The sequence below is a fragment of the Poeciliopsis prolifica genome, unplaced genomic scaffold (genome assembly GCF_027474105.1).
Source record: "Poeciliopsis prolifica strain line A6 unplaced genomic scaffold, Auburn_PproV2 SCAFFOLD008, whole genome shotgun sequence".
Classification (NCBI taxonomy): domain Eukaryota; kingdom Metazoa; phylum Chordata; class Actinopteri; order Cyprinodontiformes; family Poeciliidae; genus Poeciliopsis; species Poeciliopsis prolifica.
In genome coordinates, this window is record NW_026562383.1 from 12,841,726 (window position 1) to 12,858,047 (window position 16,322).

General features: G+C 39.5%; 1 protein-coding gene across 8 annotated transcripts in view; it reads right to left on the reverse strand.

The window, feature by feature from the left end:
• LOC129362146 (zinc finger protein 521) overlaps positions 1–16,322 on the reverse strand; it is a 112,678-nt gene that overhangs the window by 19,093 nt on the left and 77,263 nt on the right. For all 8 annotated transcript variants that reach the window (XM_055033520.1, XM_055033513.1, XM_055033516.1 and 5 more), the window contains one exon: positions 4,884–5,015. In XM_055033520.1, the coding sequence (XP_054889495.1) occupies positions 4,884–5,015 (132 nt within the window). The remainder of the gene's footprint in view (positions 1–4,883; positions 5,016–16,322) is intronic.

Here is a 16,322-nt window from a genome sequence, read left to right on the forward strand (position 1 = left end):
TTACAAAAAATAAAAATAACATGAAACAAAGATGGGATTCTTTGTTCCACTTTGCAACTATGCACTACTTTGTGCGTGTATAAAATGCTTCCATGGAGTTATTATGTGATAAATTATGAAAAGGTTGAAGAGGTTTCAAGAGTTTTTGAAGGCACTGCAACTGTTCTGTCCTTGCAGAAGTTACATGTCTTGCTTTATGTCATAAAAACCAAGCTTTGTCACCCTGTCTGTCTATTGTGATTGTCACATCGGCATGAAACATGTACAAATGTACTGCAATAAAGGAATAAGCTAAAATGCACTAAGATGGGACCATGTTTTGGAATTTGGCAGTATGAAAAAGATATAAAATTTACAACTGCATTGCTTCTTCTGAAGGAGCTGGAGGGTGGCAGATACATCTCTTCTTGGAGGGTTGAAACGAGGATAGAAAGAAATAATCCAAAAAAAAAACACATCCAAACAGGATCAACGGCTGACCATTGTGTCTCTCCCTGCTGAGAATGTGAGAGGGGAGAGGGGAGAGAGAAGAGAGCGAACTTTGTGGAGTTTGTTGGCCACAGAGCCAGAGCAGAGCCAAGCTGCACAGAGCTGTACAGAGCACTGAGCCGGGCTGGGCATCAGGGGTATCAGGGCTGAGGGGCCAAGGTCTTCTCGCTGTGGGGGATATTAAGCCCTCTGATTAGATCTCATGGGCCGCGCATGGCAGACGTCTCCTTTACTACAGGCCCCAGCTCATCTTTATTTTGGCAGGGTGGTGCTCTCTGCAGGCTGCACTGCACCAATACTAAGCTGTTTGTGGAGGGAGAAAAAATAAGTTTATTCCTTTTTTCTCCCCTTTCCTGTTCTCGTTTTCATTTATTTATCCGTCTAGCCTACATGTGCTCCTTTCTGCCTAATTTGAGAACTCACGACACAGAACCTTATCTGAGGGCTCTGAGGCAAAACAAACAAATTGGGAGTTGATGCAGAGCTGCAAGCAGATAGCTCTGAGTTCCAAGTTAAAGCTTAGCCCTCTGTTTTCTTCTTCTGTGTCGAGGTTGTCATGAACCTACCTTCACATAGCAGCAGCATGTGAGCTGCAACTAAACAACAAGCTAATTAAACTACCTTATTTGTCACACTTGTGTGGATTTTAAGGCAGTGCATCCTGTAGTTTTTCAAGTTTGTTCCTCATGTGGTGACATAAATTGAAAAAAAAAAACAGTGCACACACATACACACACACACACACACACACACACACATACACACACACACACACACACACAGGACTTTCATCAGACACACTTTCTTCTGTTTTGTTTGTCTTAAGCACATATTCCCAATCACAATTTCCACACCAGCCCTCCCTACAGCTCCTAAGGGTGCAGGCAGACACTTCTAGCTGCAGGCTCCCCCACTTCTGAAACCTGTCAAATCTGTCCTGGGAGAGTCAGCCTCTCTCTCATCATCCAGGGGCTTATGGACCTCTCTCCATTTACCCTCCCTCCCTTACACAGCTCTCTTTTCCTCCTCCACTTCCCTCCTTTCATCTCACATCCAAACTTGCCAGTTGCAACCTTCTCAGCTTCCTTTAAGTTTTGTCTCCTTTTCTCCTCTACATTCGTCTGTCCTTATCTACTGTCTTTAACTTACTTTCCCTAATACTTTTTTCCAGTTTTTTTTTTTTTTTTTTTTGCAGTGCGTTGCAGTCCTCTCACCACTTCTGCTCCCAAGAGTATAGATCAGGGATAATCAGGTGTGTAGAAAGAATGACAATCACTTTTTGCCTCCCACTGCGTTTTGGGTCACAAGAGGCCGGATCAAACTGAAACATGTGCACTGAGGGGGAATGGGTTTTTAAACAAAGAGCAACCTTGTTAAACGAGCGCGCTCAAGAGCCCTGCCACCACCTAGTTTGATCAAAGTTTTGCTTTCATGTCTGGACTCATTCCATCTACTGAAGGCACCCTTCAAATTTATAAAAATAATGTCTTTTAGTAACCTGGGCATGAAGTAGTTCTGGTATAGTTCAAGTAATTCACTGAAAATGATCAACCAACTGTGAATGCAAACAAAAAGACAACCCCGTCAAAGTAACAAAATATCTAAAATTTACTTTGCAAAATAAGTTCATTTGTCTTCATACATGCACATTTACAGACGGCTAACAATATTTATATAAACCAAAATACTTCATATAAAAACTGTCAAGTAGATGTAAAGTAGCTATAAATTACTCAACGGGCAAAAAAAAAAAAAAAATAGCCAGTCACTCCTCTCTTTTGGTTCAACAAAGACACCTTAATGGTTCATGATTATTTTTTCTTAAGTAATAACAATTGCATTAACTATTCATTAATCATTTATAAGAAAAGTTGTATTGACAATACTATTGCAAAGTGTGGTATAAATTTGTACCACTCATGGGGGGCTGAACACACATTGAAAATGTGTAAATGTATGAAAACCATATCTTATATTTGTTTCATTTTACAGTTCTGAACTACATTGTGCTGTTTTATCACATAACTCACCAATAAAGACATAACATTTCATAGCTCAAGCAGCATAAGTGCTATTCTAAAGCACCGCACTAAAAAGATGGAAATCCAGAGTATGGAAATAAACCATTGAGTTCAATTAGTTAGAAAGTTAGAAAGTTTTAAAATAAAGTTTATGTCCAGCTAAATCAGGGACAAACGTCTTCTTTCTTTTATTTTCTTCGACTCAGCTTGAAGAAATATATTCAAGGACAGCTGTCAGCTAATCTCTCAATTGCTCTCTTCCCTCCAAGTGCTCTGACTTCAGCTCGGCCTGCCTGTCCCCCGCATCCCCAACAGAGGGAGGCCTTTCAGTTCATCCTGTACTCTCCACCGCACGGCTTCCCAGCTACCACAGGCCTCTTCGCCCATCTGTCTGTCTGCTCCGCGACCGCTGTCCTGAGGGGCCACTCTGTCTCTGCCTCCCTCACCCTTCCTCCTAGCATCCCCCCTTCTCTCTCTCTCACACTCTATCCCTCCTCTCTCTCATGTGCCGTGATCGATATGGACGCTGAGGGAGTGGGGGGACCTGTCTGTCAAAGACGGGCGCTGGAAAATGAAGGCTCAGATGAAGGAGGCATGCTCTGTATATTAAATGCCTGGACCCCTGTGAGGGGTGGAGGGAGAGGAGTTTCAGGGTGGGGGAGAAATATCAATAGGCTTCTTCTAAAAGAGTCATAAGGCCAAAACAGTGATGTAGAGTAGAGGAGGGAAGTGCATGGAAGGAAGCTGTGAACTGAGGTGGATGAAGACGTTTGGGAAGACGAAAAGTTGCAGAACAGTAAGTAATGATATTAATTGATCTAACAAGTAGACATGAGGCAAATGAGTATATTGTGCGATGGATGAATGAAGCTGGGGGCGGCGGAGGGGTTAGAGGAAATAGGAAGAGGAAATGAGCTGGACCCAAAAAGTGTTAGGAAGAGTAAAGAGCTGAGAAGGGAGAAAGAGTGAAGAGCCGAAGTTAACGACTTTGCAGATTTCATTATAGAGATAGTTAACCCTGTTGACACTGAAGGAGGGCGCTATTCTCTCAGGAGGAGTCCGGTCCTTCCACCTCCACGCACAGAGACAGATGAGATCATTACAGCTATCAGCACCACTGCCATCCACAATTAGCACATCTCCTTTTCTTTCTCCGCTCCTCCATCCCCCCATCTCCCCTCAGCTCACACTGTCTTAGCCCCCCTCCCCGTCTTTCTTCCTCTCACCCCTTTTCACCTTGTGACACTTCTTTGGCCTTGATTTTGAGGCAATTTGACGAAACAAAAAGCCACATGCTGCAAACTGCTATCAGCTTTATACGGCTGGCTTGCTTGACCTTTCAAGATACGTTTAGAAGCTACAGTGCCTTGAAAAAGTGTTTCTATCCCTTCAACGTTTTCACATTTTTTGACAATGAGATCACAACATTCAATGTACTTTATAGGGTTCTTCTATTAGAAAAAAAAAACAAAAAAACTCAAAGTACAACATAATTGTGAAGTGGACAGATTTTTTGCAATATTTTTTTAAATTAGAAACTAAAATGTGTGGGATGGAAACGTAATAAGAGGAAAGGAAGAAAGTCCAGTTTCAAGTTACAGATAACCCTGCAAACATTGTGAAGAGTCTTTTTTTTTCTTGTACATACAACATGTTGTGTTTGGAGGAAAACTAATACACAAATAGATCATGGAGTGGCGATGTTTCATTTCAGCAGGGACTTAGAAACTTTTCATGTGCTCTATCTGTCTGATAGAGCACAGGAAGAAAGCCTGTTAAAATTTACAAAAGTCTTTCTACTGGGGTGGAGGTTCACCACTCCAGCAGGACAAAATCCCTAAAAATACAACTATATCAGTGGCTTGGAGCATATTCAGAATATATTTGACCTTAATCTGAGAATTTCTAGTAATGTTTTTAAATGGTTGCAAGCTGTTCTCAATCGTATGGGACAGAGTGGAATCTATTTTTCAAAAAGAATTGAACACAATCTTTAGTCTCAAGCTGTGGACATGGAGACAAACCCCAAAAGACATGCAACATGACTGACTGCAGCGACATGGATGTGTGCTAAGAATTGACTCAGTGCCTGTTAAGTATAACTACAATGGCTTTTAGTATTTTATGTAAAAATAGCTTTAAACTACATTGCACATTTCAAGTGTGCACTAACGTGTGTTGATCTGTCTGATAGAAACCCAATAAAATTAAGTTTATTGCTGTCATATAACTACATTTTTATTCAGTATGACTGGTCAAGACATTGTAATTGCTTTTTCTTCTTTTTTTTCAGTTATCAATGACAAATTTACCATTTATATATATATTTTTTTCATTAATTCACTTGATTTGTCTTCAAGGTAATGTGCAAACCTGTAAAGCAGACAGGACACTTGAAGGTTCCCCCCATGCCCTCGAAGCTGTGCTCAATCAGGTGGCATTGAAGCTTCGCCGGTGAGTCGAATGACTGACTACAGAGCTTGCATTCATGGTTCAGTCCTTCCTCTGCGGAGAAGAAACAACACAAACACACAGAGAACCATGAGTGGAAAAATAAACAGAGCATGAATGGCCGGGGAGCAGCAAAAGGTCTCGCTCTAGTCTTAACCCTAACACCACATTTTTTTTTGTCCTGTCTGAGATTTTCATGATTCAAACAGGAAAAAAAAAGAACATGTGACCCTGTCCCATCAGACATTAATTGAATAACAAGTTGGTTTCTCGCTAGAGATCGTGGTGTACATCATCCTTTTGATTAACTTGCACAAATAATGATTTATTTTTAGAATTTGCAAATTAAAATAACATCAAAAGAGGTTTAGATAGAGAGAACGGGATTTGAGATTTGTTGAATCAGAATTACCACTCAAGAGGATATTTTTGTAAAGAAGATCTTTCTATAATAATATCTTAATATCATCAGTCTCCAGTCTGCTTTTTAAATAGCCCTGGATATTACATTAAATTATATAATTGATGAATGTAGTGATGGCTACATCAATTGAGATCAAACCCTGGTTTCCTACTATTCTCTTACTTTTTAATCAACTTGATGTCTGTGGCACTTTGACTGTTCAGAGGAGTTAGATCTAGTTTGGCACAAGAGACATTGAAGATCTTGTTTCATTAGTTTCAAGCATTGATAAAATATCCAGCACATGACACACTGTATTATAAAACATCAAATCACGATACTGCGCTTTTTGGTGCTACAATGTTAACATGTTAAAATGCAACTGGATGCCATGTAATTGCTGGATTGCAAACACATAAATCCATGTACATTTCAAAAACTCTACTAATAACTTAAATAGATTTTACTACTGTAAACTATGCACTTTCATTTGGAGTAACTCGCTGACTCAGATTTCTAGAAAAAGTGCTCCTCTCCACTGTGTCAATAAAAGTGCTTTACACTCTGCCACAGGGCCAGACCGTGCACCATCAAACTCCTGGCAGAGCCCATCATTGCAGGTCTGGGGGTAGGGTGGATACCTCAGGGGCTCATCCAGGGTTTATCCCCAGGTCTCCACAGCCCACTGCCCACCACAGAGGCCCTGGGTACCAGGAGCATGTATTCATAATCAAGCTAAACAGCTGTGCGTGGCCGTGTCCAAGCAGAAAGTTTATTGTGTGTGTTATTTGCCAAATTAGGTAGAATGAAGCAACTAAAAATGAGACAATAGCACCATAAATGTAAAACATCTTATTTATAATCCTTTTTATATTTTACAGCATGACATAATTTTGGAAAATATTTGTAAAATTATTGCAATCTTTGCCCACTTTATCACTTTATTACTACATTTGTATTTTCCTTTTTAGTTTTCGCAGTAAGGCTTTAGACAAAGTAATGGCATCTGTAAAAAAATAGCTACCATCACAGTTTCTTTGGCTTTGATTTGATGATGGGTACATGTGACAACTGGAACCCAACGATCCTTAATACTCCAGCAAAAGAAGAAAATTGAAACATTTCCTGCAGTGATGGAAGAAACATTGAGAAAGTATATGCATACGGAACTTTTATAATGTAATGCCTTTTTGACAGACTTTCCTTTACATCATTTCTCAATAACATAAGTATATACTTTCTACTGAGCTTCTGATAATATATTTACTGCATGGAACCAAGCTGCAAGCACCATATATCACCATGTTCTCACAGACATCTCTGCTTGACAGGCAAAAACCTATCAAAGTAGTTCAAAAGGGAGTGAGTTGGTGTTGTGTTTGCTGCGATCACGTATTTGACAGATGAGTTACTCTGTACCCTACATGTGCAACTGAGTGTAGCACCAGGTATCAGTGAAAAGTGGGGGGGGGTGCAGGGGGTTATGGGAGAGTAGCATGAGTGCATTCATGCAGCCGTGCAAGAGGATCACTGTTCTCTTTGATCACCACTGTTTGCCTATCTGTGTTAGGATGTGCACACTTGAGGTGGAGGTCGCTGCAGCTTACGCGGATCCACTCCTCCACCATATGCGCAGCCCTCATTTGACCCTTATACACAATGCCGTCTCTTCAGAGACCTGGCCTGTTTCATTATGCAGATAACTCCGCACCTGCATGACTGACCTTGTGCAAGCGAATGTCTATGTTTGTGTCTATAAGCAGGTGCATGAGGCGAAAGTGGAGGTAGGAAGTTGAAATACTTCAATTTTAAAGGACAAGCCTGGTGATTTTGACAATCATAATTGAAAAAAAAAAATGGTACTCGGTCGTATTTCAAATGAAATAGTATATGGAGCAGAATAATCACTGGCACGTGTCACTGGTAGTATGAACTTTGTGGCCTATATTTAATTTCTCTCAACATATTTGCCATGTTTTACACTGTACTTAAGTAGCATATACTTCTAATGAGTTTTATACATAAACTTTTATACAGTTTTACATGAAATTTTTTTAATTTGGAACCACATTTGTTCTGACTGAAGACGCATAAAATATAAATAATTGCTGAAATATATTTGAAAAGTAATGCATTTAAATCTTGTTCTCTTTTGAGAGGTGGGCAAAATTTGAAGATTTAGGCATGCAGAAGGACACCAGATGACATATGCTGGAAAGCATGAAATGAAGAGGCACAGCAGACAGACAAATTACAATCAAAACTACAGGGTAAGAAACAATGAAAAGGTAAATGAACAGGATTTGATGTCAGGTAGAGACAATTATTGATTTTTATTAAAAAAAAACAATTATACTGGCCAATTTAAATTCTAGATGATCCCAGCAAATCTAAGAAGCAACAATAAATGGACAGAAAACAGAGGACAAGCATTCAGATAAAGTTAGCCTAAGTGACTGCCGAGTAGGTTATGCTGCGTTCGGTCGCCGATCCAGCCTTCAGGACTGGGTTTGTATTCCGCAAAGTAGCAGAGGCTGAATCAGGCTGGCAGCCTGTTTCTTAGTGAGAGCCAAGGGAGGAAGTCAGCTTCCTCACCCCTATAGCTGCCTCATTGGGCTGAGGTCACTTCCTTTTGCCCCCCCAGCCCTTCTCCAGACCTGCCCAATCAGCAAGGCCCTGTGTGGGCCCCCACCCCTCTTAGAGCACCGTGCAGACTCTGGATATAGTTACAAGGCCACGGGGGACTGTCAGTTCTCTCTCCCTTTCTTTCTCTATCCTCCTCTCTCCCTCCTCCCACTCTGTTTTTCCGAGTCTCCCGGGTGTTCTTTGCTGCCACCACCCTGTCCCCCTGCACTCCTAAGAAAATCCTTTAGATGAGAACTGCTCCTGCGTCTGCTCCCTCTAAGCATCCCTGACACCAGCAAAGTAAGCCCATCTGCATATCCACAGGGTCTCGCGTTCCTGGGGCTCATGGTTTATGTATTTCACAGCTCCTTAAAACACAAACGCCTAATATCTCTCCCATGTGGAGGACAGGAGAGGGAGAGGGGAAAACTACTTTCACAAAGAATGGTCTCTATTTTCTCTGTGCTGTTTACTTTTTTATCCAAGCAGAGGACTGTGTGCTGTTGAAGGTTGTTTGGGAAGCAGAGTCTTGCGGACCTGGATCTTACAGTTTAGCAGAGCAAAAATTGATGTGGGCAGAGTTTACTGAGCACAGTGTGTTAATTTTAGTTTGTAGTACCTTGCAAACGTATTCACAGTGCTTTTGAAATTAAAGCCATCCATTGTAGCTCTTGCTCTATGGTTTTGGTTGTTCCACTGCATTTTGGGTGCACGCAAGTCTTTTACAGCATTTAACATGTGGTTTTCCTCCTGTCATTGCAAATGTAGATTTTCTGAATTTATTCAAATCACAGCTCAAAACACCTCAGCCCATCTACAGTTACTTCTACCAAAATTAGCAATAAAAAAAACAAAAAAAAAAACAACAACAATATTTTTAAATATAAAAGTTATAAAAGGTTAGCTTTAGTATTGACAATTATGACAACGTGAAATAATTAATGGCATATAATTTCTCTAGCAAATAACTGTAAAGGTTGAAATAACTATCTAATGATGAGTAACAGACTAAAAATAAAGTAACCAAAGGCAACCTCAATTTAAGACGATAGTGTGTAATTAAGTACAATGCAGGGGTATTGTTTAATTAAAAATCTCCCTCATCTTATTCTGTTCCAAAGCCATCACTGTCCCTCACTACTTTTAAACAATTCTGCTGAGAAGCAGTTTGAATTAGAGCGCTTCGTTTTCCACGAGAAAAATCTGATACTTAGATTTACTCTCCTCTCTGGGGCACAGTGAACGCTTCTCTGAAGCTCACTATTAGAGGGACCCCAGTTGCTTGTGCGTCGCCAGAGTAGATGATATTAAGGACATCAATCTGGGCACTTCTTTTTGCAGAGAGTAATGAGCAAACAAGTGGGAGAACAAATTGAGAATATTTAGTAGACTTGAATGGGCTGTTTCAGAGAAGCGGAGAGGGAGCAGATGTAGCGATCAAAGCTCGTCCTCTCAAACTAACAGGCCAAAGCGAGGCTGAGTATCTAAAATGTCAAATGTTGCAATAAAAGAAAGGATTACCTGCTTTGGATGAGCATGTTTTATGAGGAACTCTGCCTTTGCCTCACCATCTGTCTCCTACTTTTCAGCCTGATGTTGGAGTTATGTGTTAATAAACCAACAAGAACTGCTGTTCAGCAGACTCACTGCTGTACACACAACCCACTGCAGGATGCTGGATGGCAGCAGAAGAGAAAGCTTCGGGCCTGTAAACAGTAGGTGGATTTACTTCGTCTTCTCTCCACGGGAACTATCCATTAACTGATAATGGGGGGAAAATCTGCGTGATTAAGGCCCAGGGAATTATGGGTGAATACAAATTGACTCCTCCTCCGTGTGGTGCGCTCTCTTGAGGTAGAAGCACTGCTCATAAGGCAAGAGCTCATTTCAGAAGTACTATGTGGCCCATTAAGGACCGGGGGAATGCAGAATATGGGGGTGGGAAGGTGGTAGGTGGGAACTCAGAGGGATGGACTCCCCCTGGACCAAAACTGATTGGAGAACTGGTGCCTACGGGAGAACATTTTTAATACCTTCTTCCTGCCTCCACAGTTTAAGAGGAGTAGAGAGAATCGAGTTAGATCATTTTCTTTATACATTGTCTTGCGAAACTATCCGCACACATTCAACTTGTTCACAGTTTGTAAGATTGCAAGCACCAGAGTCATATTATCTTGACTATTTTATGTGGAAGCACAACACAAAGTAGGTCATTTTTTAAATAAATAAAATCATTGTTTTTTTGTTTTTTTATTAATCACAAATAATAATTTAAAAGCTGTGGTGTACCTTTGTATTAAACCACTTTACTTTGACACTCCTAAATAAAGGTGGTTATTAGAGAACATTAGAGAACAGACTGAATTCAATTATATAGCAGGGAGAGGAATCTGGTCACGGTTTAAGAAAGGATGGACAGAGCAAAATTGAAGGGTCAAAACTGGAAGAAAAGCAATTTTAGATTGAGGTGTGGACGACGCCCTTATAGTAGAATGACGCTAAACGTACAGCTCATGTTGCATTTCTTTAGATGTAACCATATTAACTTGCTAGTATCAATACTTTTGCATGCCACTTTCTTTGTGACATTCTAAATACAATGTCCTAATTTACAAAATGTATGAAAATATCATTATGTAACATAAAGAGCAAGGGCTATGTGATGATGCGTCAATTCATAAAAGTGAAAATGCTGGAGAATGCTGGAGGACGACTGCACCAGGAAAGAATAAGCTTTAGTGCCATAAAGATGAAGGACTCAAAATACATTTTCTGTTCTGCGAGAGGAAGATACAGCTAAGGTAACCCAGGTAGTGAAGCTCTCATGATCCTGTCCCAACTTTGGATTACTTCCAACCTGCAGAGGGAGAAGAAGGGGTGAGGCTGTGACATGTCAGCAGTGACGCCCTCACACAGCAAGAGCAGAGGATTGTGGGGGAACGAGACTCTGAGACAATGTCAGCTCTGATGCATGGCAGCTCGTTGGAGGTGCTAATCAGAGCAGGGCTAGGCCCCTGCTAGGATCAGCCGCGCACTGCCTACATTAACCGCTTCACAGCTCCCCTGGCTACCAGGCCAGAGGCAGAAACACCAAAGTGACAGGTTTTTGTGTTGAGATAAACATGCGTAACGCTTCAACGACTGTTACAAAGGGTTTAGCCAAGTAGAACACCTTTTGGATTTCACAAAACATGAGGGACAAAATCGTGAGGACACTTTCTTCTTTTTCACAAACATACCAAGTAAATTTATCTTTTTTTTTTTTTTAAATATAGAAAGCATTAATTTTAAGCACTTTTTCTGAGACAGGAAGTAGCACAAAGAGCACAGGAAAGTAACTGATTCTGCTCTGGGCTCTCACAAGGCGAATCTGTCCAGCCTCCATGCGCCAAACAATGCGGCTCATTTCTTCTAAAGTTTTGGAACGAAAACCGTTTCCTTAGGTGATAATCAGTAACAACATAGTGATGATGACAGTGTGCCGCTGTTTGCTGGCATACAGATGTTCTGAACGAGGACAGGAAGACATGAAAAGAGAAGCAAAGACATTATCATTATGTGTCCTGCTGTTAAATTTATAGTAGGTGTAAAGAAATAAACAGAGATTTGTTCTCTACAAATGTTTCATAAATATATTGAATATTTCTCTGGAGAAAATATGAAATATTTAGTTTTTTTATTATTATTTCTCAGCTTTATTTGAAACAATCTACATGCGTGTGGGTGTATGAGTTTACATTGAAATAAAGTAAAGACTAATGGGTCAGCCACCTTTTTTATTTGTAAAATGTATTTATTTTATTATTTATTGTTTATGAAATAATAAAATAAATAATAAAACCCAAGATTTAAAAAAAAATTTGGGTTAAATAATAGTAATAGAAACTGCATGAGTTCACATATTTTGTGAAAAACAATAGAGAGAAACGCAAATGAGTTTAGAAAATTCTAAATCCTACATAACATTTGGAGATTCCTGTCTTTTTATTTTAACAAAAATTTAAACTTTTTTCATTTCTGTCATAGTTTCAAGAGTATACTGATTGTAAAGGTCTTAAAATTTATTTCATTTGAATTAATTTTATTATTTTTATTATTTTATGTGTATCTCGAGATAGGTATGTTTACAACAGTAGTTGTAAACATATATTGTTATTAAAAAGGCATTTTGTTTGTATTGGTGAGAGTAAATTTAATATCAGTAATAATATTAATAATATTGATAATAAATTTCTTGAAGTGTATCTTAAAGGATAACACCTTTTTTGTTCTTTTTATCATTTTAGTTGGTGAAGCACTTCAATTTTTATTGTTTTATGAAAACACAATTACTACTTTATTTTGAGAAATGAAGAAAAAAAACAAGGACAAGATCAAACAATTTCTTTTTGACAAAAGAAGAGAAAAAAATAGAAGACTGAAGTATAAACTGCAATCATCCATACAAAAACAAATTCTTGTTGAGGTGGAGGGTCCTGGAAAACTCTTCTCTAAAGGAGTATTCTGCCAAAAAGTTCACTGGTCTAAGCAATCATTAGAAATCAAACCTATTCAAAACATTTGCATCTCTTTTACATGAGCACTAAAATTGTCTGTGAAATTTACATTTTTGAATTATTGTAAAAAACTTTTTCATATTATGAGTGCTGAAAGAGCTCCCACAAAACAATACAGCTGTTCATGCTCACGCAATTCATTGTCCCTTTCTCCTTTGGATCTTTTCTAGAAATTGAGACATCGTTCAACTTGGCGTGCTGAGATCGATTTCCAGGTCACATGCAGGAGGACAGAGGGAAGAGAAGACGGCTGTGTGCAAAAAAACACAGCTGAGAAGAGACTTGTGAGTCACTTCTTATTTGGTGTAAGGTATGACAGCTTATTTTTTAGATTTTTAGCTGATGTCCAACACATGACTTACATGTGTTATATAATCAAACTGAGACTTGACTTGTCAGAAAAAAACAACAACAATTCTTATCACTACTATGTATTATGTGTTTAAAACATATCTTAAGTGTTTCATATTACTCAGAAATTGGTTTTACTTGTGATCCTTGATTATATTTGATAATTTCAGTTCCTGATGACACAAAAATTTGTTGCATTTTGAGTCCAATTTCTATCCCGGCTTATCATTCCTGGGTGGGAAAACCTATTGTTTAATTAATTATGTACACAAAGAAGACAAGGTTAGACTTGGAGATGAACTGGCAAGTATACTTAAAAATGTTGTGTTTTTCACAGAAGACTTAACAGCACACAAAAAACAATGTGGTGTCTAGTTTGAAGAGCAAAACATTCTTTACACTAAAATCTATTAGAATATGCAAATCAATGCATACAAATATATTATTTTCTTAGCATTTCAGATTTTTCTCAAAAAATTAAAAAAATATATGCTAATTTTGTTCTTTCAGCTTGAAGGTATTTTTTTAAAGTGTAATTTTATTTTAAAAAATATATTTAGTTTGTTTTGCAAACAGGCTCAAAATTATGAAGGGACTGTTAATCTCAATATAGTCAAGGAGTTCAGTATGCGATTGAGGCAGACTTTGACCACTAGGTGGTGGCAAAGTGCTTCCAACATGATCCTCAGGATGTGTTAAATATGCATTTACTTGCACAAGTCAGATTTACATATCCCACCTTAGCTGTGTGATGATTTCAGATAAACGTGGAACAATAATGTCTGCTAATGATCGCTGTGGGATCATTAGGGGGAGCTAAAGCTAGTGACGGCTTTTGGTGAAGAAATCCTGCTGTAGAACTTGATATTACAACTTGCACTTCTAGTTGCAGGTTTGAAACCCACATCCTATGGCACCAATCATTTTTTATGCTTAAAGTGGAAAAAACAGAATAGCTAAAACATTTGACCAGTTGTACAGGTCACTGTGGCTGTAGAGAAAAAAAAAGGAGAAGGGAGAGATCCAGAACAACAAAGGTGAGAGGCAAATACGTGCTAACGAATGATATGTAGGCGCAGCAGCTGCAGGCAGGTACGAAGGTCCATTGGGGACAAACAATGCAGGTTGCCTGAGATGGATTGCATGGAGTGCTGGACCCCCTACAGCCACATACAAAAAATACCACTACACTGAAATGCTCTAATTTACTCTACACACATACCTATTCTAAACTACAGGGCCTGTTTGTGTTCAGGAGGAAGTAAAGGTCAAGCCTCTTTGCCCTGACTTTCTAAGACTGGGTAAAAGTTGGTGTACAAAGTGAGGATTACAAACAAGCAGGGAAACAATAAAACTTTCAGGAGCTTTTAGAAAATGAAATGAGGCAGTACTTTAATTTAGATCTCTTAAGAGTGAGTGGCCTGAATGTAAAATGTTAATTATGGGCAGATGCTGGACTTTTCTCTTTTTCTTGTCTTCTTTTTTTTTTTTTTTTTTTACATCTTCTTTCTGCAAGCCTCACTGTGGCATTGTCAGGCTGAGGTATGAGGGGTCTTTGGGGTTCGCGGTCCATACAAAAGAGCAAGGAAGGAGAGTGTTGAAGAACGGCCCCTTGGCTGGGCTCGCGGCATGGAACACTGTACAATTAGCCAGCCCCTGCGTTCTGCCGGCTTATAATTATCAGTGCTTGCCTTAATTGACTCCCTTAGCCTGATGCAAAGGGACCCCCCCCTCCACACCTCAGCTTGCCCCCCACTCTTTAAACCCTTTCTCCCCCCTGCTAGATGCGGGCCGCCAAGCGCCATGCCAGGCTCTCCAAAGTCATTTAGAGAAGCTCTCATATTTTCGACACAAAAAAGGGGGAACATTTGGTGAGAGAGAATTCATCATCAGGTGTCTAGAGGTTTTCCTTAATAGAAAAGCTGAGTCCCACTGAGCGCGCTCCGTGTAGCGGCCAGCCACGCATGCTCAGGACCAGCAAGCCGCCATTCGCAGCGGGCCACAAGACATTAACATAATTTTATATAACACAGGCACCCGCACTGGAAATTTAATACATCTCAGCAAATACGAGACAGCCGTTTTGCATAATTTTTTTTCTCTTTCTTCCCTTGCATTCACTCTTCCTCCTGGCTCTATCTTGTCCTCTTTCCATGGATCTCTCCCGTCTTCATTCCTCGACCTGCCTCCGTCTCTCTCTTACTGCCACTCTGCTTTGCCCCCTCCTCTTCTTCCACTGCCACCCCTCTTTCCTCACCCCATGGCGCTGCTCTCACTAGGAGAGGGGAAGTTCATTACCTCAGCTAAATCAGAATTAGTCCCTTCATTTTGACGGGGCGAACTTCATTAGAAAGGCCCTTCCTTAATCCAGCAGGGAGAACTGATGAATCTACATGGGGGCAATAATTTGCTTCACACAGCACATTCAGCCACTTCCTCCACACCATCTCCCCCCTTTTCTTCTCGCCGCCTTTCTGGCTTTTTGTTCTTATGGCTACATTTTATTAGGTCTTGAACAACAACAAAAATGACTGAGAAAGGAAAACACCTGCATATAATTAACTAATGGCAGCAGAGATGGGGTAAAGAATGAGGTCTGCAGTTTGGAATGTCCCGTCTCCCAACAGACTTTAAGGATATCTGGAGCAGCGTTAGTTATCTTGGCTGACACTTAAACATAAGCAGAGTGAACACAGATGAGAGCAACCTGGGTCTGTGGGCTTTAAGGAACGATTCAATCTAGTGTTTCAAGCACAGAGTTTCTTAACACATAAAGCACCTTGGTAGAGTATTTAAACCCCTTCATTCATACCCCTTTAACTTTTGCACTTTCTGTACTTTACACAAACTTAGACATATTTGTTAGGAAACAGATTCACGGTTTTCAACATTTTGTCCAAATAAAAATTTGTAATAAGGTGCGCATTTGTATTCATTCACCCTTTACTTTGTTATCCCGGAACAAAATAAGTATGGCACATTAACGGGAGAAGCAATCAAGAGGCTCAATGTACCTCTGGAGATCACCGGATATTCATCCCTGATTTCAACAATGAAACAACTCTTTAACGTTCAAATCACAAGTCTGTCATTTATGGCGGAGTTGGGGGAAAAAAAGTAGTCACTGCTGGAAACTTGTAAGGTGTAAACGAAATTACAATTTTGGTCACAGAAATATGAAAAAAAAAAAAAAAAAAAAAAAAAAAACAAAAAGAAAAAAAACAGGAGTTATTGGTAATTATTTTAAGTGTTTTATTTTGATCTGCCATATAAAACTGCATAAAAAAGTAATCTGGTGTGTGATTTGGCTCAAAATGTGAATTAATTCAAGATGGGGTGAGTGAAGAGGCACATGCAAGAGAAAAATCTAAATCTGAGCCATCTTACATCTTCCTTTCATGCTTTCTTTGTGTTTTTTGGTTTTCT